The sequence below is a fragment of the Danio aesculapii genome, chromosome 12 (assembly GCF_903798145.1).
Source record: "Danio aesculapii chromosome 12, fDanAes4.1, whole genome shotgun sequence".
NCBI lineage: Eukaryota > Metazoa > Chordata > Actinopteri > Cypriniformes > Danionidae > Danio > Danio aesculapii.
Window position 1 is genome coordinate 24,802,436 of NC_079446.1, and position 26,832 is coordinate 24,829,267.

General features: G+C 39.9%; 1 protein-coding gene across 1 annotated transcript in view; it reads right to left on the reverse strand.

Moving 5' to 3' along the window:
* Positions 1–26,832, reverse strand: part of shisa9a (shisa family member 9a) — a 117,351-nt gene that overhangs the window by 1,980 nt on the left and 88,539 nt on the right. The window contains exon 3 of the mRNA XM_056468861.1: positions 13,070–13,195. Within this exon, the coding sequence (XP_056324836.1) occupies positions 13,070–13,195 (126 nt within the window). The remainder of the gene's footprint in view (positions 1–13,069; positions 13,196–26,832) is intronic.

The window sequence follows — 26,832 nt, forward strand, 5'->3', positions numbered from 1 at the left end:
TGGCCATAGTGTATGTGTGTGAAAGAGTGTGTATGGGTGTTTCCCAGTGTTAGGTTGCAGCTGGAAGGGCATCCACTGCGTAAAACATATTCTGGATAAGTTGGCGGTTCATTTCACTCTAGCCAACCCTGATTAACAAAAAGACAAAGCCAAAAAGAAAATGAAGGAATGAAGTTTATTTATAAACTAGTTTTGAGAGGATCACGTGCTTATGATCGACCATGGCTGGACCCACATCAGCCATCACTCGTTTCTTCAATCAGATGTGTCCTGAGCCACCATAAACAAAGTCCCTTTAAGGAAAGTAATTTCACTCAGCGGCCATCTTTGAAACGCCTCTTGGGCAGTATGCTCGGGCATTCTTTTTGAATGGGGAAACATCAAATTCTCCAAAATTGCTTGCCAAGCTTATAATTAAATATCATATTATGAATCACCAATAAAATTGAACAACAACTGTGTCTTTAGTTTCATTTATAAACATTTTAATCACACAAAATCTGCAGAAACTCACATCTGTTCCAAGCCCCTCCCCCAGAGATTCATCAGTCTATAGTGATGCCAATTGGCTCATGTACTAGAAGGCATATTCATTTGCCATATTGACCGTTACGCTGTTCCCTATTCAAAACTATACAAGTGACATGTCTTGTGTATTCTATAGTCCTTGCTATAAATAACCATCTTCTCAACACAGTCATCTTTGTCTTGTAGAATCCCCGCTTCCGCCCCTTCTTCCTTAATTGGGTGGCACGGCCAGCCAGCAGTTAGCACTGTTGCCTTACAACAAGAACATCACTGGTTCTGATCCTTACTAGGCCAGTTGACATTTTTGTGCAGTTTACATGTTCTCCCTGTGCTCACATGGGTTTCCCCCGGTTCCTTGGTTTCCTCCCACTGACTAAATTTACTAAACCAAACTGGCACCATAGTCAAGTTCATAGCCAACCGCATTTTTCCCTCATAAAGCAATTCGTCATTAGCCACAAGTTCTAGAGATCTACCTGAACTCAATCTCACCCCTCCTCACTCTACAAACAGAAGTGAGCCAAGCGCTCAAGGATATTTTGAGCTCAGGGCTCTCTCCTGGGACAGCATGCCAAACAAGGTTATAATCAATCATCAGCTAAGTGTGAACTCTTAAAATATAAATTAATACAACTTGTAAGTATAAATTATTAATGAAATACAATATGAGGGTGGCGCGGTGGCGCAGTGAGTAGCAATGTCACCTCACAGCAAGAAGGTCGCTGGTTCAAGCCTTGGCTGGGTACGTTGCCAATTCTGTCTGGAGTTTGCATGCTCTCCATGTGTTTGCATAGGTTTTCTTCGGGTGCTCCAGTTTCCCCACAGTCCAAACACATATGCCATAGGTGAAATGGGTAGGCTAAATTGGGTGTAGTGTATGTGTGTGAATGTGAGAGTGTATGGGTGTTTCCCAATGATGGGTTGCAGCTGGAAAGGCATCTGTTGCATAAAAGACATATGCTGGATAAATTGGATGTTTATTCTGCTGTGGCCACCCCTGATTAATAAAAGGACTAAAAAAAAAATGCCGGAAAAAATTGAATAAATAAATGAACACAATATGATTATAATAATACAATGTAATGTAGTTTAAATTATTATATTTGACAACTTTTTCTACTAAAAACAGATCAGTTTTAATTTTGCCAGTTCTTTGGCACATGGCAATTGTACTGTTCTCGTGCAGTGTGTTGTGACTGACTAAACACAGAGTTAAACCATAGCCAATGAAGACAGAGTCGTAAAAAGGTTGATAATATCTGTCACTTTTCTTATTAGCAATTATGGTGAAAACTGCAATAAAATAATAAAACAATTCTCGGAAATTGAGTTTTGACAGGTATTTGCACTTACATTTCCATAACATTAACAGACTACAGTTCTCCTTGCAGTAGGAATTACACTAGCAAACAAACTTATGAAAACATTGTATTTTTACAAAATAATCACTGACATAATGTCTTTAACATATCTAATGTACAAAATATAAACTTACGGCATTGCCTCTATGATGATTTTAAGCGGATGGTTTAGATTGTCCGAGAAAGCACGTCTGACATGGCTTTCACACAGAGCCAGGAACACTAACCGGAAGTGACTAAACAGGAAGTATGTTATAACACAAAATAAAAGTATTCATTTTTACAAATGAAGGAGATTAATTAATTAAATTATGAATTTCACATTTGAACAAAGGGAATATGCATATAAAATATAAGTAGATATTTTAAAGTGAAACCTCTTAAAGGGCAACACACTCCCCGCCTGACCTATGTAAGGTCACTATGAGCTTCTGGGCTATACCTTAATTTCCAGATCAGTCTTTGGTAGAAGCAGGACAACTTCTGAAATTGGCCTTAGAAAGGTTTTTATATTCTCTTGATCAGTTGTTGTAACCTCAACCTTTCTCACATATCCATCCTTTCTTGGGAATACAGCAGAGATTCTGGCCATGGGCCAACAGTTGTGGGCTATCTGCTTGTCCCTGAGCAGAACTAGATCTCCCACTTGAAGGTTTCTGCGAGGTACTGTCCACTTCAGTCTGTGTTGCAAGCAAGATAAGTATTCACGGCTCCAGCATGTCCAGAACTGGTTTGCAAGTGCCTGAACTTGTCTCCATTGCTTTGTATACAGGTCCTTGTCAGAGAAATCTCAAGGGGGTGGTGGATCTCCTGTCTTCTATGTAAGGAGCACTGACGGTGAAAGTATAAATGGTTGTTGCGGGTCTGCCGACACAGGTAAGAGTAGCTGTGCATTAATAGCAATAACTTCTGCTAGTAGTGTGCAAAGAACTTCATGGGTTAAGCGAGCTTTTAGCTGCAGAAACATTGAATCTAGAATTCTTCTTGCAATGCCAGTCTGGTGCTCCCATGATCCTCCCATGAGAGAGCTGTGAGGTGGATTGAATTCCCAGCTGCATCCTTGCTCACTGAGGTACCTCTGCACCATCTTGTCTATTCCAAGTTCCTTGCATGCCCCAACGAATTTGGTATCGCAATCGGAGCGGAGCTGTTTTTCAGGACCTCTTAATGCAAAGAACCGCCTGAGAGCATTTATGCAACTTGATGCATCCATAGATTCAATGACCTCGATGTGCACAGCTCTCTAGCTCATACAGCCAAACATGATGGCCCACCTTTTGCTCTCTGCCTGTCCTCCTCTGGTGCGTCTAGTAGTGACAGACCAGGGTCCAAATACATCAAGCCCCACGTATGTAAAGGGAGGGCAGATTTTGAGTCGTTCAGATGGCAGGCCCGCCATGTGCTGCTCTTCAAACTTGCCACACAGCTTGCCACAGGTTATACATTTGTGCAGTACTGAATTTATTAGCGACTTGCCTCCTAAGATCCACAGTCCTGCTGCCAGATTGCTCCCTCCGTCAAATGACGGCCTTGATGTTTTACTTGCTCATGATGATGTCAAATGAGCAGCAAAGATGTGTGGCTATCTTTAAGGAGAATTATCGGGTTCTTTTCGGCAGTTGCAATCTCAGAGTGCTTTAATCTTATGCCAACACAAATGAAATTGCCCTCCATGACTGAGTTTACGCAAGCAGCTGTTTTTGGAAACAGGTTGGTCAGCTAGCAGTGCAGACAGTTCTTTTACAAATTCAGCCTTTTGTGTTGCTTTAAGTACAACATTTCCTGCTTGGTTCATCTAATTTGGAGTACGTGGTAAGTCGCATCTGTGCCAACCTTTGCGTTTGCTGTTTTGGTTCGAGTGTTTGAAGGATTTTGCGATGTGAACTAGAGGTGATATTCCTTATACTAAAGAGGTGAAGGTGGAAAACCTTTGAAATCTGGTAGATATAAGTCCTGCTTCCTCCAGGTAAGTAGCACATGTTTGTATTTGAGGACGAATTTCTGCATCATTCTCAGGTTCAATTAGCTCAAACATCTTGCTTGATTTTGTTTTTTCTGCAGGTGGCTGTCGAAGGAAGAAAGGACCGGTGAACCAGGAAGTCTGTGCCAGGTATGATGCAGGTAAGGATCGCGACGCATGATCTGCTGGATTTTCTTCGGTACGTACATAGTGCCATTGGTCCGGTCTTAAGGACTGGTGGACACGTTGGACTCACACGCTTTGACTCATTATAAATGTAGCCAAGGACCACCTTGCTGTCCGTAAAGAACTTTATGTCATTTAATTCCAGATCAGGTTTGGGACTTGTGGAGCTGTGCTTCGATGGATTTGCTCTTCAGTGTTTGGACTTTCAGCAGCAAAATTCAAACCACACTGAACTGAACTAAAGTCTGAACTCTGAAAATTGGACTGACACAGTTTCAATTTATTAGAACTTTTATATTAAGGTGCTTTGAAACAATCTGCATTGTAAAAGTGCTATAGAAATAAAGATGAACTGAACTGAACATATACATTCATTCATTCTTCTCGGCATAGTCCCTTTATTAATTTGGGCTCGCCACAGCGGAATGAGCTGCCAAGTTATCCAGCTTATGTTTTACACAGCAGATGCCCTTCCAGCCACAACCCATCACTGGGAAACACCCTTACACACTCATTCACACACATACACCACAGACAATTTAGCTTACCCAATTCACCTGTACCACATGTCTTTGGACTGTGGGGGAGACCAAATCACCCAGAGGAAACCCACGCAAACACGGGGAAAACATGCAAACTCCACACAGAAATGCCAACTGACCCAGCCGAGGGTTGAACCAGCTGTTACAGCTAAGTTGAATGTGCTACCCACTGCGTCACCATGTCGCCCTACATAGCATGTACACATGGCAAATTCTACAACCATGTTGTTGTCATATATATATAAGTTTTATTTATATTATTTGTTTTATTCTTTTGTATTTAATAATGTTTTTTGTATTTAAAAATGTTATGGCCTTAAGTATTAAGTCATAATGTAAATAATTAATAAGTTTTTAATAAACATTTTGTAAGTTTTAGGTAATCGTTTACGGCAACTATTTACCTACCACTGGTTTTAGTGAACAAACTGATTGGTAAAAGCGCATTATATGTCACCAAAGAGAATTCTATTGATTCACTGGAAGTTCATTGTTTTGTCTTGAGTGGGATTAATCATTCCCAATGAGATCAATAACATTCATGTAGAAAATTGATTCCATTTCAAGCTAGCGTCACAATATTTACTGATAACAATCATCCAGACAAAGCTACTCAATACAGTTGCCACACATTACAATAGTAAGGTCAGCCTCCCATTAACCTTTTCCAACAGAAACAAATATCAGCTGACCGACTGAGTTCAGCACACAAGCAGTTAAACCTCTGATTCTGTGGCCATTGTGGTTTCCCTTTGGGAGATCTGTCCTTTTACCAGGTGATTCATGTTTATAAGGGAATCATTACTCTTGAAGTACCGGGCACCTGGTGTGACTTCCTCAGTCTGCTTTTGACGGTCGACTGCTTTGACGACCTTGAAGATAAACTTTTCACGCTTAAGATGAGTTTGGTCTGTGGTGAGATGATAAATCTTATTTATCGCTCGTCTGCCCCTGTGGGAGAAGACGAAGACGTCGCGCGCTGTGGACATTTTTTTTCCCACCGTATCAAATACACGGATCATCACTACAGACGGGTGAATCAATTACAGTGCTCAACAGTGCACATCCTCAAGAGCCATAATCAAGATGAATTGTGGTTTTGTAACTTGTGCCCCCAGACAGAGTTCAAATATCTACCAGCTCCCAAACTCCAAGCATGTAGTTGGTGTCAGGGTTTTGGTGGGAGGATATTCTGGTACAAGCCTTTATTAGAAGCTCTACTTCTCAATGTCGGGTGGAAATCCAATTCTCTGACCTTAGAGAGAGAAGTATTGATTTGCAGAATTGGGACTTATCGGCTCGAACAAATCTACACCTTTGGGAATTCTCATGGAGGAGGCAATTAAATAACTGTGACGCCAGAGGGTCAGTTTTTCTCTGCTCGATGATATCACACTGTATTTCATCCATGGTGAGGGGGAATTAAAGCATTTAACTGTTTTGGTAGAGAAAGGAAGGGATCTTAAGGCAATTTCACAGACGGACATGCATCAGCGAGAGTCTCTTTAGGTGTACTGTCATGGTGATAGAGAAATCCTCAGGCGAACATTAACAGAAACAATGGATTTCAATCACTATAATTGTTTAAGCTGTGTACTAATAATTGCATATATTTATACACACATTAAAATTTCTCACAAAAAGCTTTCCACCCAAATAATTACACGTGAGCTTATTCTTAAAGGTGCAGGTGATTGTCTTCAGAAACATTTTTTGTTGTGTTGGTTGAAAGTCTCTTCACATTCTGATATTGATGATTAAAGTAAATGATCTAAATGTATTTATATGTATTTTTAAATTCTGGGTAAGGCATAAAACTAAAAAATGTTCATCCAATTAAAATTTGTATGGCCAATAATTCCCATAATTCTGATAAGTAGCCCAAACTGTCTGTCAACAAATGTACATTTGTACATCTGTGCATCTGTTCACACAGACAGATCTGACGTTTGCGCATGCACATGCGTTCATGTGCCTTTACATAGAGTAACAGCAGTAAAAACAAATGATGAATCAAAACTTTTTCAAATTCTGAATCAATATTGGATTGAAAATACTTTCACACACTGGAGGAACCATGACACCATGGCTTAAGTATTTCTTTTAGACAGGTATATTATGTTTTAAAACTATTTTAGCGAAAGCTAAAGATTCATGTGACTATTTTCAATTTCATAAGGGACCTTTTACAGCATTGATAATGTAGATTTTATTTAGTTTAACAACAGAACATAAGTAAATAGTGCTATTCTGCCTAGCCTGCTTTACTGAGCTGAAGTTTCTTTTAGATTCAAATCACATTGATTCATTTTTGAACAATGACAACCTGTGACACGTTCTGTTTTTAATCAAAGAAACATGATGGAACCTTGGTTAATTAATCAAGTTGAAGTTTTTTTCAGTAGAATACAAGTTCATAGATGTCCAATATGACCCCCACTCTGCCCCAGGCACTCAAGTGACATTAATCTGACAATTGTGGTATTCTACCTGAATCGCCCTGTATTATAAAGTAATATAAAGTTTTCTAACTGGCGATTGACATGATCTAGTGGATTCTTTACTATCATTTTCATGGTGCGCGATCATGATTTCAAAATGCATGGCTCTGAACAGCAGTGGAGGGATAAGCTGCATCCCAAATGGCACACTATACACTATGCACTTATGCACTATGTACTTATGCGCTTACACACTCAACAGCATGGTATATGTATGTAGTGTTGTCCCAAATGGAACACTAATGCTTTTTTTACTAAGTGGAAATTTAATCCGTTTTCCAGATGAGGTTTGTCGGTTGCCAAATCAGTGAAATAAATTACAAAAACACCAAATAATACCTCTCATGAGTATAACCGCATTCACCATCGGGAGGGGCTATAATCACTCTGGTAGGAGAATTTTGCTTTCACAATCCAAAATAAATAAAGGTATCCAACATGTGTGCCCGAAAGCTCCACCCCTTCCGCTACCTGAGCAAAGCAGCGAGAAGTGTTCATCATTCCACACTTCATTTTACCGGTAGAATGAGTGCATCATCCGGGTAATTAAAATGCACTTATTTTTTAAAGATTTTTCGGTGTGAACGCACTAACAAAATGGCGTAGAATAGTGCATAAGTATGGTTAGCATTTTGGCACCTTTACTGCACCTTTAAATTTGTTCTGCATAAAAATGCTAAAACCATATAAGGGTTTTCCATAAAGTTGCACTCTTCCAAAAAAGACAATTATGGCAGTAAAACAAAAGACAAAGAACTTTAATAATAATGAGCATCAGGTTTTGCTGAGGTGGAGGCCAGAAAGAATGTGCAATTCAAAAAAGTTAATAAATCAATAATGACTTCTCTGGGAAACCTGAAGCAACTGAATGATACATTTCCACTGGCACATCGCGAGTGAAGCAGAGCGAGCTTTTTTTCAGTTTATTCATCTGGCAGCTGAGCATAATGCACTGCATGAGCATTGATGCTAATCTTCCAGATCGATAAATTGCTACGCTTGTTAGAGCATATAAGTATTTGCACATATAGGTTTGCTATATATATACTTACGCACAATTCATTCAAACCTTTGTGCATACACGTTTAGTGAATGAGACCCAATAGTAGCAGCAAAACCAAGACATTATATTAATGCATTAAGCAGACATGTTTATCAATAGGAGTTTAATTTTTTTTCCAATTTTCTTTAAATATCTTATACATACATAATATATTTCCAGAAGAAAAACAAGTTCTTACAAAAATTACAATTTATTTATCGATTACTCACTCTCCACTTTATCCAAATTTTTACAAGTTTCTGTTTTTTGTTAAACAAAAAAGTATGCTTTGTAGAAACTTTAAAAAATAACCATTAACCAAACACAGGGTTCATACACACTTTTACTACTAAAATTCCATGACTTTTCCAAGACTTTTCCAGAACTTCAAGTACATTTTCATGACGCAATGTTTCATGTAATGCCTACATATACATGATAAATAATAAGAAAAACAATGATGTTCAAATTTATTACAGCATATCATAGACGCACAACAATCTATTTTGTTTTAATTTGTATATTTATGTAAAATTGATTTTGATCATGCTTACACAGCACTAACAATGTGAGAGCAAGTTTTTGGCAAGGACAGAAAAGTAAAGACAACTAACCTATATTCAAGTTAGGGCTGCACAATATATCGTTTCAGCATCGATATCGCAATGTGTGCATCCGCAATAGTCACATCACAGGATATGCAATGTTGGGATTATAGTTTAATATAGAGTTTAATCATAATGGAGTAACAGTTTATCATCTGCATGCATTTTTAAAGAGACAGTTCACCCAAAAATTACTTACCATTTTCATTACACCCTTCACTTGTTTCAAAAAGTTTTCTTTTTTTTTTTTTCTTCTAATGAACACAAAAATAAGATAATTGAATAACTCCTATAGTATTGAAACAAGTGAAGTGTGAGTAAATAGTGAGTATGTTATAATGTTTGAGTAAACTGTCCCTTTAAGGCCTGTGACTGTGTGAACATTTCAAAGTTTAAAACATCCGACCACAAGAATTTTTTAATAAAGCTTTAAATAAAGATGAACAGAGATTTTTTTAAAATATTTAAAAACTTTAATAAAGATTAAATAATATACAATGAAGACTATGCAGTGTTGATTATTCAATATCTGTACCTGAAAAGTGAATACCTGAAAACTATAATTCACTTTTATCTTTACTATATTTTATTTATCCATGCTTGTAATTTATTTGTTATGTATAATTCGAGATTCACTCCTCTACAAAATCCCCCAATCAATCCAAATAAACCTGTTAAATCATCTGGTGAAACTGTATTCACATCGCAATGCATATCGCAAAAATACAAAATATCGTAATGTCAGATTTTTCCAATATTGCGCAGCCCTAATTCAAGTATACAGATATTTGTTTAACTAATTTCCATGACTTTTCCAAAACTTTGTGCGTTTTTCTGGTTTTCTAAAACTTTTCCAGGCCTGGAAAACACCATGTCAAAATTCCATGACTTTTCCAGGTTTTCCTGCAAACAGTTGTACAACTGTAAAAGTGCTACTACTTTTTACAAAATATCTTCTTTTGAGTTCAACAAAAAGGGGGTGACCCGCAAACTGATGAAATAAGAAGGGGGTGGAGAGCGCAAAGTGAAGACGGGGATTATCGGAATCAGTAGAGGGGGAGGGAGGGGGTACAGGCTGAGAGGGGCACTTTAACCAATGAGGGCAGAGGGGCAGTGGCTCTAGCAGCCGGGCCACCCCCCTGTGCACGGCCCTGCATCCAATCCATCGCAGACAAAAAAAATATTTCAGTAAATCTGGCATTTGTGATACTTAAGCCACATAACACAAATTTCCATAAACATATAAATCCTGAACAGAGACTGGCAGTATGTCATGGACACACACACAGTTGCCAAACTGCATGGGAAAGGGGTAGCAATTGAAATCAGCATACGATACTGTAAGAGGCTAAATTATTATATGCGTTTGTTTACATGACAAAACATGTCTTTTTGACTCAAGAAGGTCCATACTGACTCCAAAGGCAGATACTGATAAGATCAGGGCCTGGTATGTGGACTTTGGGGGTTTTACGATGTGGTCACATGTTGATTGGTCAGTTTGAATGTCTCAACATTTGAGCTTTAGTCACATGGTCAAGAAAGATACAAAATAGGTGGTAAAACGCAGCTCTGGCTCTTTTCTTTTCCTGGCCTGTCTTTTCCTGGTTTGCTTTCCTCCTCTGCTCCTCTCCTCCTCGGGAGTCTATCTTCTCTGACTCTACTGCAATCAGGCTAACTTCTGGGCCTGCTCTCTTTGTCTCTCTCTCCCTCCCCCTGTTCTCTTCTTCTACCTCTGGTAACTTTAATTATACATTTAAGCTGGGTACAATTTATATCATAGGCTTTATCATTCCATATTTTATCATTTTATACAGTTATTTTGTAACTAATTCAGTTGTAACCATACAGAATTATTATCATTAAATAATTTCATTTTCAAGTATTTGTGAATTACTTTTGATTTAACATCAACACTTAACTGTTCCATATTGCAATACAATACAATCACATAATATCAACGCTCTCCCACATTTATAGCTATTAATACTGCCCATTCGGCAGAACTACAGTTCGAACCGCTGTGGTTTAAAACCATTCCTACAATACACCACAGCAGTGGTTCTCAACCATCTGCCATATTCTGACTTTATATTACATACTTCGTTTGTCATTAAGTGCTCAGGGCTGTCAATGACTGCATTTTGGATTTTGGCTTTTGCTTGTAAGCTCGCTCTGAATTGTCAAAACCCCTATCAAAGTGCTTTCTACAGATGTACAAATCTAACAGATTGTAATTTCTTTAAAAAAAAAACCTCAGAAGACACAGAAGACAATGCATTGATGATGACCAAATACACATTGAATGACAGTAAAAAGCAGCAATTTTACCCAATAAATGTATCGATAATGTCCACTGATTTTATATAGTCAATCAAATGAACTTAAACAACAAAAATTGTATTTGGGCCTGAACTAAAAAGCCAAATTAGAAAAATGTTTAGTATCAGTTTTATTTATCAGTATAAATATCATTATACACACCTCCTAGTTTTTTGCGATTCCGCGATCGCTGAATCCAACACAAAATCAACAAAAAGTTGCACATTTTTGCAATTCTGCAAAATTCTTAATTTACATGTAAAATAATCACATAAAACATTTAATTCCAAACCATATAATCAAATGATATTTATTTCAGAAATTAATTGTTTTACATGACTTATATACATTGCATACGCAGCGCACATTAAGTATTGAGTGTCTCTCAAAAAATGACTTCTCACCTGCACAATCTTTACATTACATTGATTGTTTTGCAGCCTGTGCAGTAAGCAGACACGGATAAAGCACAAGTGATTTACATGTAAAGTCAATGCAAAGATGCGATTAGACATCCTGTGGTGCGAATTGTATGTTTTGTGCGTTTGACACGCTTCGGACTGCAAAAGAAAGTGGGAGCAAACATCTAAAAAAGTGGAGTAGTAGAACAGACAGAACAGCAAGCAGCATACAATGATGGAGATTGGTTCAAGGGTGATGGCTGTTGTATGTGATCGAATTGAAGGACTTGTCAAAAAGGTAGCCTCTCCTACAAATGAGCACTGGTTGTATGATCGCCTGACTTATGGTTTCTATGCATTATTGCCAAAAGGGCCATAAGTAAAAATGTTACTATTTACCCCACCTGCGGGGCAAGTTGTAACAGTCAGAGAGTTAGTTGTAACACGTGCTTATAAAGGCAGATTTCACTTTAAATAATAGCTATATTTCCTCAGTACTTAACTGTTTATTTTTTATTCTACTTAACACAGCATGTTTATTTATTTATTGGATAAACACATTTGGATTTATTTAGATTATTATCCATTATTTTAATGCATTTATTTGTAGTATTAGCAATAAAATACTTTTTTTGTCTATTAAAAAATATTTTCTTTTAAAAACATTTTATTTAAAAAGTTTTTAACATTACACTCAAAATTCCAAAATTATTTTGTTAGTTTAGTTGGTGTCCAACATTGTGTGGCTTATTTGTAACACCCTGTTACAACTGTGCGCAACACAACGCTGTGTTGTGTTTTCCTCAAAACTAGCTTGCAGTCACTGTGTGCTTTATACGTCTTTCAAAATGGTTCCATCTTTTAGCCTAGAAGACAGTTATCACAACAATATAAGATTTTACATACATACTTTCACAGATTTTTTAATTAAAAAAAAATATTGACTAAAATAATAAATACTTTTATGCTGCAAAAATGGTTTCTCCTGTGTTTCTCATCCAAATTTTGCTGAACTTTTTCAATAATTGTCAGGAAGACGTCTGCCAACACTGGTGAAAACTTTGGAAGCATGCCATGGTTAACCCTGAGCAAATATCTTAAAACTCCATGTTACATTTTACCCCGCATTAACCCGTGCTCCCCTGCACAATGGCCTAGTAGATTTATAAAAAAAATAAAAATTCAAGCAGACATAGCCCTTGCCACGTATTTTGTGGTTCTCTAAAATATAGCCTTGGGCACGTATCTCCAATGAGCCTGGGTTGGCAAAAACACACTGAAACAATGCCATGGTGAAGGCACACTGTAATCAAAGCTAAAGGCAATCCAATATTAGAGTGCATGATTTTTTGTGTGTACAGGCAGTGTATATCAGATCATTTCAAGTATATCTATGTGAGCTACTGAATATGAGGTGCAGAGACTCTTTTTCAATATACTCTAGATCCTGTGATAAAACCACTATTGAATCCTCTTAATCCGAGAGCCATTAATCATTTGTAAAATATTCTTCTGTAAATGCTGTACTCAATAAGAGGAATAATTTATGACTTTTGCACAGCTTAAGATCCACATGGGACATGCTAAAAATTATCCTTTGGAGTGTACAGTCGATCCTTACCCACAGCCTTCAGAGAGGCGTATTTGTTGAGGTCTTTTGCCGATTGCTGTTGCTCATAGACATGGGACAGCTGGCTGAGGGCTGGATACGGGTGCGTTTGCATCATGTTGTTTATCTGGCCGGCTTCTGCAAAACAAAACCAAATATTGTTAAAAGGTTGCATCAGGATTTGTCTTAATTTACAGCATTTTCTTAGTCAGTCCTAATAATATGTCATACTTATTGCTGCCTAATGTCAGCTGGTTTTCCACAAATAACAAAAAAGAAACAGACCATACATAGTGCCCAGCACTCTTTGAACATTAATATTTTACTCCATTTCACAGTGAATATGGACAATATCTATAAGTAGATTTTTATAAAACATTCATTCATTCCTTCGCCTTAGTCTCTATTTCAGGGGCGCTCTATTTCTGATGACTTTATTTCAGCATATGTTTTGCGCAGCAGATGCCCTTCCAGCCGCAACCCGACCGAACATCTTTAGCATTATAAAAATATTTTATTTTAGTGTACAATTTTTGCAATGAATGAAACACTAACAAAATAAACTCGATAATTCGCTACATTTTAATAGTAAGATATATATTTATACAACAGTTCTGTTCTCGAATCTGATTGGTTGTAAGCAGTGCGATATTCTACAATAACAGCCTCCTCACCCTTGTGTATTACTCCGCCCACATAGAGTGACAGCAGATCAATAAACTCTCAAGATCAAACTATAGTTTGACATATATTGCAGCTTTTAGACAACATATAGTACTTTAGTGGCGAGAATGTAGTTGTTTAGATTGCAACTATGCAGTTTAGGCTAGTGCCTATTTAAAATATTTATAATTTTGGAGATACAGAGCATCAGCATCCATCAGCCTGTCATTGAGCAGAGCAAAGATGGTTGATGTTGTCCATCCACAAAATTGCGACAGGGACCGCATAATACGCCCTTAGAGGAGAAAAACTCAGCGTATTTTAAAACACAACTGATCAAATTATTATTGAACAGGCAAGTGACATTCTAAGTTAATCTCTCTCTTTTGTATGTTGTAGTGCTGTTTTTATACCATAGTAATTGTAGTGTATTGAGTGTGAGATGGGACTCACATATCAGGAATGTATGTATTTTGTGTTGGCCACTCTTTGTATAACCCTGAGTTACTTTTTGGTTGGCCATCTGTTTGTTTCTAATGAGTCTCCTGTTTTCGTTACTACAGATTAGTTAAGTAAAAAGAAAGAAAGAAGAAATACCCGCATGTGCTTAACATTTTTCCTTATCGCAAACACAACAGTAATCTGGTCATGTTTGCGTTGCTTTGGCTTTTTCGAGGTTAATTTCTGTGATTTCCCAATTGCAACAGAGAAATACTGGGAAATCTCTGAAGACTGATGGCATTTCATGTCGTTCCACCTTATAATCTTAAATAATTCAAGGGAATCATTTAAATACTAGCTCTAAAGTGATGTTTGTGAAGTAGAATCGGTTTCAATTGTTGATGTCAGCTGCAGATGTGAATGAAAGGCAAAAGAAAGTAGTTCCTCTTACAAAAGGATTTTTAGACTCTCCGTGTTGGATTGTCTTTTTTTATTTACATGATTATGCTGTCAAAGTGTTGTATAAACGCAATTTCACACTTGTAGCAGGGCGATATGGCTGTATTTCGTCACTGGTGGAACACTATTCATGCATTCAACAAGGCTTCAGCGTCAACAATTGAGTGAGGGCGTGTCTGAAGTTGGGGCTGACGCGATTGTCATAGCAGCATCAGCCAATGAAATTAGTCCACAATCGGCTACTGTCTGAGCTGGAATATTTGTATAAAGCGATCTGATTGGCTGACGCTTCTGTTGGGGCTTGAAAAGTTGAGAAATTCCCAACTTCTGCAGCAAGCAATGCTGCTGAAGCAGCGACGACAGATCCACAATTCAGTTCGGCACCACTTGACGTCACCGATTCAAAGTAAATGCGAAGTGTTGATGCTGACACCCAGTGTGAATGAAGGCCACGAGACCACAAGGCACGCCTCCCACCAGTGGGAATATACAGTACAGCCATATCGCACTGCTACTCGTGTGATATTGCTCATATATATATATATATATATATATATATATATATATATATATATATATATATATATATATATATATATATATATATATATATATATATATATTAGTGTCAAGTTTAGTTATGATTAGTGTCAAGTTTAGATTAGTGTCAAGTTTTTAGCTAGTCCAATGTAAAACCATTTAACCAGATTTGCACAAATACCTCATTATATACTGTAGCATGCCATTGAAAGTGTGAATTTAAAATCTGTCATAAAAACTCATTTCCATCAGGCACTGTACATACAGTGCACGGAAGAAGAAATAGATCTGATAATGAGCTGTTTGATATGAGTGTTTGTGTGTGTTTGGCATGTGTCACAACCAGGGCCGATCTGCCTCCTGTGATGTGACAGTCAACGAATAAGCGATGGTATGTATATACAAGCGGTCGCATTGATTTCCTCCCTTGACTTCCTCCGGTTCATAGAGATGAATTGTCAACAGTGAATGACGATCAAAGAGGTGTAACCTGCGTGGCAGAGCTGTCAGCGTCGAGCTCCTGTTGTGACTAATTAATCACTTAGCCCTGCAGCAGGGTTTCTGACACACGTCTGTACTGAGTGCCGCGCAGTGACTCACTCCACACCAGACATCACACACATTACCGCAAGCACACTATAGACTACTGTACACCCATTAGCGCGCGGTATGCTTGTTTTCACATATGTTTTTGTCTATAATAATACCAACAGATTTCTCTTTTTTTCCCAAGCATGTGGAAAATGCTATTTATTTGGCAGTAGTACATTGTTATATCCAGTTATGTAATGTTTATAATGGGATGACTCAGGAATTGAGCACTTTGAGTGAACACTTATAATCTGAAAACTTCAAAGTCTTGACTTGTGTACTCTTCTGTTCAAAGACTATTTTTGAATGAATTATTGGTTCATCTGAGATCAGAGAATCATAAAATGTAGTAAAGGTTTCATAGAAATATTAAGCAGCACAGCAGTTTTTAACACTGATAATAAAACTACTGTTGTTTCAAGCACACATCAGCATGTTATATGATTTCTGAAATATCATGTGTGACTGCTAGTCAGCTGCGATTTATAGTGTCAAAACTGTCTTTTTAAACGTTGATAATGTTTCACATTATTAAATTATTTATTTTATATTTCATTGTTACAAAATGACAAATAAGTGTTAAGTTTTTACTGAGTTTTACAATTGTGATCCCAGACAACAAAACCAATCATAATATTTCCACTGATGTCCTGATGATGGATAGAACTATATTTGGCTGAGACACAACTGTGTGAAATTCTGGAAACAGTGGCTTCAAAAAAAAAAAAAAAGAGCTGAAGAGACGTTAGCGCTACGTTAGAGACAAAGGATGGTTATCGGTGAGGGAAAACACGGGTCCGCCTGTGAGGGGGGATTGCACCGTGGCTGAATATGGGACCTCCTAGTGGGCATCGCGCATAGCAGGCACCTATACTCAGAACGCGGGCTGACCAGCGGGCAGACCTACAACATAACGGGCCAGCGTCTGACTCCTCCGCTGAATCAAATGCTGGGGGCCTTGGAGGAATCTCTGCAGGGCTCGCCTAAGCGGGAAACTTTACTGACATGTGTTAGGAATAATGGCGCAGCAAACGGGTTACAGCACCTTAACCGAGTTGTTTCCTCAATCACCAAGGGTTACCTAATACTCTTGAGGAAACCGGCTGCACTCACCAATTAAAAAATCTTGCAAATGTATCAGGTGTCACCCAGCCCGCAGCTCTACAGATGTCTGTTAGAGAGGTGCCGCGTGTACGTTCCCAAGAGGATGCGATGCTCCGAGTAGAGTGCGCTCGAACTCCTGGGGGACACGACTCGCCCTGGCTTTGGTAAGCGAGGGAGATGGCATCCACTATTCAGTGGGTTTTCAACCTTTGTTTAGATACGGCACTTCCTTTCTGCCGACCACCATAACAGACGAAGAGCTGCTCAGATGATCTAAAGCTCTGAGTGCTGTTCAGATAGATTCGCAAAGCGTGAACTGGACAAAGTAATGAAAGGGCTGGGTCTGCCTCCTCCGGGGGCAGCACTTGCAGGCTCACTATCTGGTCCTTAAACGGTGTGGTAGGAACCTTTGGTACATATCCAGGGCAGGGTCTCAGGACAACGTGAGAATAGGTCGGCCCGAATTCCAGGCACAAGTCACTGACCAAAAATGCCTCCAGGTCCCTGAGCCTCTTATTCGATGCCAAAGCGACCAGCAGAGCTGTCTTCAGGGACAGAAATCTTAAAGATACTGAGTCGAGTGGTTCTCAGGCTCGTGAGAACGAGGGCGAGATCCCAAGAGGAACCTCTGAGGAACCGGATGATTAGGTTATTCCATCCCACGGTGCTGCCAGCCACCGCGTCATGGTGAGCGGAGATGGCAGCCACGTAAACCTTGAGTGTGGAGGGCGACAGCCTGCTCTCCAGCTTCTCTTGAAGGAAAGAAAGCACAACGCTGATCTGGCAAGTTCGGGGGTCTTCTCTGCGAGAGACGAACCATTAAGTGAATAGACTCCACTTCAGGGCGCAGGCACGCCTCGTCAAGAGGGCTCTAGCTTGAGTGATGGTATTAACCACCGCCATCTGTAGGTTACCCAAGTCTTCCTCGCGTTTAAGGACCACAAGTGGAGGTTCCAAAGATCCGGGCGAGGGTGCCAGATGGTGCCCTGTCCCTGAGAGAGTAGGTCCTCTCTCAAAGGGATCTGCCAGGGGAGAGCCGTTGCGAGGAGGGAGAGTTCTGACATCCAGGTCTGGTTGGGCCAGAGAGGGGCAACTAGCAAGCTGCTCCTTGTCCTCCCTAACCTTGCACAGTAACCGCGCGAGCAGGCTCACTGAAGGAAACACATATTTGCGCATGCCCCAAGGCCAGCTGTGGGCCAGTGCATCCGTGCCGAGAGAGCCCTCGGTCAGGGAAAAAAAACATCTGCCAATGAAGCTGCGGTTACACTGGGCTTTGTGTGTGCGAAATTCTGTCATACGGCACTGCGAAAAGGGGCAGGATTAAACAAGATGATTTGACATTAAAAAAAGCAAGCGATTGCTCCATATTTTAAATTTCTGTCCAGAGAGGTCATGTTCTGATCCTCGATTGGTCTCATGCAGTCAAGTGATGCGATATCGCAGGTCAGAGTTCACCAAGCTTGAACTTTGCACTGCAGCAACATGCGAAACTTGACTCATGACCTTGAGTTTCCGGTCTGACGCATTTGCGTGCGTATGCATGGAAGTCTATGGGAGGAAAAGCCCAGCGTGGACGCAGCTTAAGCATTCTAAGGGGAAGCAACAGATTGATCTGGGCTTCCCCGAAACGCGCCCATATCAGCTGAACAGACTCGAAGTGGAGTCTCCATTCTCCTGGACGTAAAGGCTGCCGTGAGACCGCGTCGGCTACATGGTTGGGCTCGCCTGGAATGTGAATGGCACGCAGCAATTTCAGCCGCGTATGACTCCAGAGGAGCAGACGGCAGGAGAGTTGAAACATGTGGCGAGAGCGGATACCCCCCATACGGTTGATATACGCCACTGCCACCATGCTGTCCGTCCTGACCAGCACGTGTTGTTGCTCCAGCACCGGTAAAAAACGGAGGAGAGCAAGGAACACTGCCAACAGCTCTAGGCGATTGATATGCCAAAGCAACTGGGTTCCCTTCCACAGGCCTGCAGCTGCATGCCTGCAACACACGGCCCCCCCAGCCCGTGTTGGAATCATCTGTCGAAACGACATGTCTGGACACCTGTCCTAGAGGCTCCTGGGGCATATGGCATCCGCAGCCGCTGTCACGCTGCTAGGATTACTCCATTTGAGACCACTTCAGCAGTGGCTTCACGATAGAGTTCCCAGACGCGCATGAGACGCATGCCATGCGCTTCTGGGGACTCGATCGTGAAGCCGGTGCTGAAGTGGTCTCATATGGAGTAATCCGAGCATTTGGTCTTTTCTCAGTTGACCTGAAGGTCCAACAGGTGGAAGTGCCAGAGCACCTTGTCTCTGTGCATAATTAATTGCTCCTGAGAGTGGGCTAAAATCAGCCAGTTGTCGAGATAATTGAATATGCGGATGCCCGCGAGCCGAAGCAGCGCTAGAGCACCCTCAGCGAGCTTCCTGAAGACCAGTGGAGTCAGAGAGAGCCCGAAGGGGAGGACTTTGTACTGCCACGTTTGACCTTCGAACGCAAACCGCAGGAACTGACGGTGGCCTGGAAGAATGGAGACATGGGAGTGTGCGTCCTTCAGGTCTATTCCTGCAAACTAATTCCGAGGACGAACGCATCAGAGGATGCGTTTCTGCGTGAGCATTCTGAACTGCTGCTTGAGCAGACAGCGGTTCTAAACGTGCAGATATAAGATTGGCCGTGACCCACCGCTCTTTTTGGGCATGATGAAGTACGGGCTGTAAACCCGCTCTCCATCTCGGCTGGGGGGACCAGCTCGATTGCATCCTTCGCCAGGAGGACAGCAATCTCCTCTTGCAAGACAGGGGCGGACAGGGGCTGACCCTGGTAAAATACACACCCATGAACTTGGGAGGGCGTTTCGTGAACTGAATCGCATATCCGAGTCTGATTGTGCGTATGAGCCACCACGAAGGGCTGGCCTGTGCTAACCAGACAGGCAGAGCTCTCGCTAATGGACTCATTGTTACAATCGCTGATGTACCCGCAATGGGGCAGCGCGGAGTGTGTGTGCTGATCCCGGAAGTGCTGGGGTCCCGCAGAAGAGCTGGAGGTGAGAGATTCACTCTCACCTTACACTCAAACTCCAGAGGGGGGGCTTGAGGAGTGGGAGAAAGGAGAGCCACTGACGAAATGCACGGAACCTGCGAGCTGGAAGGCATAACATCCCAGACTGGGTGAATCCACCGACGGTGTCGCCGAACAGGCCAGCCTGGGATATGGGAGAGTCAAGAAAGCAAACTTTGTCGACTCCGTGCAAATCTTTTGCCAAGTTAGCCTGAGGTGGCGCTCCAGGACCACTAATGTGGCCATCGTCCTTCCCAGGGCACACGCAGCGGACTTGAGGCCCGTGGAGCTCAGTAACAAGCGGGGCTTGTAACAAGCCTGGGTCTGAAACACTCTCGTGCAGCTGGGCAAGTGCGCATGCATTGACCCTCGCGTGCAGGGTGGAAGTAGCCTGGCCCGTGGCTGTGTGGGCTCTGGCTCAGGGGAGGCAGAAAACCGACACGCTTTGAACGGGAGTCGAGGCTGACTCATAGTCTCTCTCAGAAGCTTCGTGAAAGACTCTGAAGCGAAAAATGATGCCTCAGCTTTGCTCTCGCTGTGCTTATATTGCCAAATTGATTGCAAAGAGCATCAGCTGCACAAGCTGACGCTGCCAACTCGTTGGCACTTCTCTGGCCCTTTAACATACTCTTTCAGATGATTGGCTTTCTGAACGAAATCCCCATAATGGAATTTTCCACATAGCATTGAAGTTCCCCTCCCGAAGGGGAATCAGAACTAACCATATGATTTTGTTAGCTCACATTACTAGTTTTGTCATGAACAATTCATCTGTGCATGTCATTATGGAAAAAAATTGTTTGCTCTTGTAATCTTTAATTGAAATCTGAAAATGCATTTCCTGTTTTTTTTTTTTTCAGCTAAATTGTCAGATTACCTATATGTTAGCAAATGGACGTGGTTAACATATTTAACTACGCTGTTCCAACTGTCAGTTTTGACAACAAACAGCAATGGTATTTCCCCGATCTTTCTGAATGAAACGCCTACTTTACTACAATCATTCAGCTTGCGGTAGAAAAAACAAGCCACGCCCACTGTTTTCTCATTCAAAATTCCGTTTCTCTGCGTCACAATACGAAAAAAAATGTACTTTAAAGGTTATGGGGACTTCAAAGGTGTCCAAATTCAACTCTTAGTAATGCATATTAATAATCAAATTATAAGTTTTCATATATTTACGTAGAACAATTACACATTACCTTCATGGAACATGACCTTTACTTAAAGGTGAATAGTTTATCTAAAAATTAAAATGTACTCAGGGTGAACTATGCTTTTCATATTAAAATGATTTTTGGCATTAAAGAAAAATTATATAATTTTGGCTAATTCTGTGTATTTTGGCTATTACTTTATACTTGTGTTTTGTGCTCCAACTCACATTTTACAAAATTAGTTTTCTGTAACTTTTTTAAAAATCAATAAATAATAATAAAAAAAACTTTTTAGCAATGTGGGTTTTGGGTCAAAGGCAAGTTATCTATTTTGGTTTCGACAAATGGATAATGGTTATGTTGAATTGAATTTTATTGTAATGATAAAAACTTAAAATGGCTAAAACCTAGTAGTTTAAAGAATAATGGCAAAGTTTTACAATTTTAAATTACATTTTAAATTCATTACTCCAGCCTTCAGTGCCTAGACTGCAGCTCTGCACAAGAAGCTTGGCCAGAGGAGAAATGGTCATGCCCAACTAAGCCCGGTCTCTCTCTGAAGGTTTTTTTCTTTCACTTTGGTCAATTGGTGAAGTTTTTGTTCCTCGCCACTGTCACCACTGGCTTGCTTGGTTTGGCACTTGTAGAGCTGCGCATCTGCGATTTACTGACTTTCAGCAGTGAAATTTAAACCACACTGAATTGAACTAAACTGAATTTCAACTCTGAAAACTGGACTGACCGTTTCAGTTTACTAGAACTTCTATGTTAAGCTGCTTTGACACAATCTACATTGTAAAGCCCTATAGAAACAAAGATGAATTGAGTTGAATTAATATTTTGGGGCTCAACTAAGATAACTCTTTTAATGTCATTAAATGTTTTTTTGTGTATTAACTGTTAACCTTAATTACATTTTAGTGGGTGTCTTCTGTAAATCATGGTAAAATGTTTAATAAATAGGGGATTGTCCACCTAAATGTGCTAGAGCACATCTTAATGTAGGGAAAAATAAAGCTGTGTAAAATTTTTCACCATTCTTTTGCTGCTTAAAATCCCCTTGACTTATTTATGTGTATGCTATTATCATTATTATATATTTTTGTCAGTGCTTTGTGAAATAAGACTTAATTAAATAATGTTTAAATTAGCATTTAATTAACAGATTTAACATTTAATCTCTTAGCAGAAAAGGGCAAAGGTCAGCAAGACATGATTAAGTGTGCTAAGTGTCTTGCTCTAGTGTGACCTTATTCATGACAGACAACAGTAAGTGTCAAGATGATGTGGCAAGCCATAGCTCCGTGTATCTGACTCTGATGGCAAGGTCAAAAAACATGACAGATTCCAGCAAGCTAGAATAAGCGCATATACATATCTTTAAAAGAGACATGAACACCTCATTCTTGAAAAACATTTGTTGGTTTTTGGGCCAAACCATTCTTGCTAAACATACATGCTGTTCATTTTGTACACCACAGATTTTGCGGCCTACTCTTTTGAAAATTTGACAGAAGTAGCAGATAAGTGGGAGTGATCCCATGCTTGGTTCTATTCAATTTCCTGGGTATCTTAGTGTTTGTTTTGTTTTGTGTAAGAAGCTGACTCATCTCCACTGGGAGAACTTCCTCCCAAGTGTTTGCTTGCAAATTGCCTTTACACCATCTTCTCCTTGTGCTATCGCTCTTGTCATGGCAACACAAGCTCCCGTGCTCTGTTCGCAACGCATGCAGCCAGACTCTTGTATGGTTTACACCACCCACATGCTAAACGAGTGCAGTGTTTGCAAAGAATGGACTTTCGGGGTTTGTTCTGGTGTTGTCAAATACCCTCATCTCGGCAAGCCTGAATGAGGAAACATTAACACACGCATTCATTAGCAATTGTTATCTGCCACTATGGAAAGAGATATTTTTGCTGGAATCACGTCCAAGTTTGCAATTAGCAGACTGCAGTGTGATCTGCTGTGATGAACCTTGTTTAAAAACAGTCATGTAAAACGGCCCCTCGCAGCCCCCGGTGGATAATCCCTGTCACATGGATCTGATTGAGACCTGCAGGGGCGATTCTGGGATTTTGGTTTATAGGAGCTCAGTCATTGATATTATGAGCATGAGCTGATGTGGCATGAGGAAGATTTCTCTGTGTAAGTCTGAGAGGTTATGAGTTCAAATTTTGCTTAGCTGTTAATGTTAATCAGTCATTGATTTGCAGAGGAAGGAACAGGTTTTGATGTAACCTTTAGTAACTGATCTCTATAACAGGTGTAACCTGTTCAACTGCTTGTTAATCCAAATACAGTATGTGACCATAGACCTAAAAACCAGTCATAAGTAACCATTTACAAGATTTAAATCACCTAAAAGTTATATAATAAATAAACTTTCCTTTAGCGTAAGGATTGTTTTGATAGGACAATTTTTGGACAAACTATTTGCAAATCTGGAATCTGAGATTACCTAGCAAACCGCTGAAAGAATTCCTTCCCTAATCCAACCCAATCATAACAATAGCTGATGTGAACATAAGCTCATTCTGAAAACGTAACCCTTTATACATTTCTGGAGATTGCGAATTATGTAGCGAGAGTTACGTATGGCTGCATTTCATCTTTAAAGCGAACGCTATGGGGTGATATGATGCTGTTCCAGTTCGATTACCTCCATATGGACGGCCTTTTCTGCTGTTACCAGTTTGTTTGGTAGCTTGACAGGTACGATGGTGGACATGAGATGCAGAGCAAAGTTGACCGTGACATTGAGTTTCGAGTTCGGTAAAGAATGGTTCCAAAAAGCAAATAAAACAAAAGCCAAAAAATAAAAAAACAAGCAAATAACAGGTTGAGAATTTGGTAAAATCGGAAAACGTAAACATCAGGCTGCCGCAGGCAGGGCTTTTCTTTTTCTAGAATGCTTTTGAAAACACTGCGGTTGGGATTATGGAAGGGGGTGGGCAGGTCAATTGGTGCTTTTTAAAATTGGTGCTTTTTTAGGGAGGTAGGAGGCGGGATTGATCAGTTGGTCAGTCAGTCAGTCAGTCCTTCGACAGTGGCCTCTGGGTGATTTATGCAAGAAGAACAAGTGCGAATGGCACCCGCGAAAGAAATTTGAGATCTGAAAACGCGTACACAAGAGGCCGCTAGCGGATTCACGAAAACAAAAACTGCAAAAATCACAGCTCCTGGGACGTATTTTTCTCACTCCAGAAACGTATATACTGTAGGGGTACATAATCAGAATGAGCCTGTGTTGGCTGATGTACTGTAGCAATAGTAAACATAAGAGAAAAAAACACTTAGATCATGTAGTTTTACCTTGTTTACACAGCTCTTCATTTATGTAACCGTGCTTCACTGGACTTAAAAGTGGACAAAGTGAGCTACTGAGCAAACTGATCACACCGGAGTGTAGTCCCTATGGTCCAAGTGGTCCATATGGAGATAGAAAGGTGAGGACTACATATTTGTTTACAAATAACAGACACAGTTAAGGTTTTTTGTGGTATTTATATGGTGTTGTGCAAAAAACTGCACATAATTATTTTTTCATCAAATAATAATATTCCCCTGTAAATTTCATTAGTGTGAAAATGAACAAAAGTTGTTGGCATCATACAGGTATTGCCCATAGCATTCATTTTACCCAGAAACTGCAGTCAAACAACTGCAGGGTTTTTGGGTTTTACAAAAATGTAGGTTTAAACATGTTTACCAATGAGACTGTGTTGAGAAAATGACAATGAGTTCACTAATACTCATATGGCCTCAAATGACAGTGCCCACATCTCAAGCCAATGTACATCTTTAGGATGTGTTGCAGACAAATTTGAAGCAACTTGATGCGTTATCGTTAGTTGGTTAATATGAACTGCACAGAGCTGCTCTGAGAGTTCATGTTAAATGTGACACATGTTAAATGTGAACTCAGTTCATGTTAAATGTGACAAAAAGATGCAGTCCTATTGACCTTATTCTGCAATGCAGTAGTGCATTTGTTTTTGCGCTTGTTTTAGAACCTCCAATTCAGTAGCCTACGGAAGACCACAGAAACCACAGAAAACAGTCAAACTACTTGCTCTACAAACAAGTGTGTTCATCACTATACATTAAAAGTAAAATAACACAATAAGAAAATATTTGCAACATCAAGCAGCATAACAAGCCGTTTTTAACGTCTAGAAATCAATGGAAGTGAATGAAACCAGATGAAAAAAGATTCCAATGGCTGCACCCGTTTGTACTTGAAGAATAAGGTCAACAACTGCTGCAGAGAAGCGATAAAGAAGCCAGTGTGTGTCTTTAAAAGCTGTTTGCTTCTATCAAATTTGAAGCAACTGCTTGATGTAGTAATGTTAGTTGGTTAATATGGACCCAAACCTTGTTGAATCAGTGCCATAAAAAAATTAGGCAAAAACGGACCAGTGTGGTACACTACAGTATTTACAAGGTGTACCGAATAAATGTTTAAAACGTCACAACCGTCTGAGGTTGTGTACACTGGATATGACAAAGTGATCATTGTAAATCATTTGTTCATTGTGTGAGTACAGTACATTATAAGAATGAGGCATCAGTTTACTGTTGAAGGTTTGTTTGAATGATCTGTCACATCCAGTATAGGCAAAATCACACTTTATAATACACTTTACAATCTTCATTAGGGTTGTGTGGTGCCAACCTGCTGTAGATATGATGTAAAGTACAAAATAATCTTTGATATTTATGTGTACACTAGAATTTATGTGAACAGTATATTTTGGGAATGCTGGAAAAGGAATAGGGTATATGGCGAGCTAGTGTTTTTCCCAAACTGATAAACTTCCGTTATTGTATAATAACGACCTGTTATTGTGAGGTTTTTTTTACATTTTATATGATTCCTTTTACAGCATCGATGTTGTAATGTAATTCAAATACAATCAGTTAATCAGACTTTGGTATTCATTTAGTTGCTCAATTGTAAAACGAGACAAAAAAACGTTTGCTCGCACGCGCCCGTCAGAATCGGCAGGCTAGCGCAGAAGCTCCATTGAAAATAATGGGATAAAATAAATGCTCATATTATAAAGACATGGCGGGGGAAATGTTATTTAATGCAGTGCTTCTTGTACAGTCTGAGACCCACTTTATATCGGATGTCACTCAGCCAGTGGAGATCGCTGATTTTAAAAGAAAACAGACCCCGGTTACTGGCAAATTAAAAGTCCTATTACAATGCTTCGGCATATACCCTATTACATGGCAGCAACTGAAGGTTTTTTCTAGAGACCATGGGCAGTTTGTAAATGCATGAACTCAGCTAGTAGTTCTATAGTAATCATTGCATAATACGTGTTATAGTTTATTCAATTTAGAACTAAATTAAAAACTTTTATCCCTATTATTTTCCTAATATTAACAAATTCACACTTACAGATTAAGAATAAAGCATATTTGGTGTGCTGTGCAGGGAGAGGGTTCTGAGCTTGGAAAAGACACCCCAACTAGTGTTAATCCCCTTGTCGGGATAGTGAGAGATGTTGGAGTCAGAGTGAAGTGTCTAGCCCGGCCCCAGAATGGCTCCCCCTAGGTAGATAATGTTTAAGAGGTGACGTGTTGGGGTGGTGGAAAGATGCTAATGTCGTGAGAAAATGAAGGTACCACGAGTTTGTATTTATGGGGGTCTGGTCTAATGCTGATTGGATAATAGAATGATTGTCAATGATGTATTAGAATTGTTGAAACATCTGTGCATGCTCCTCCAGAAATTTGTTAATAAAACGT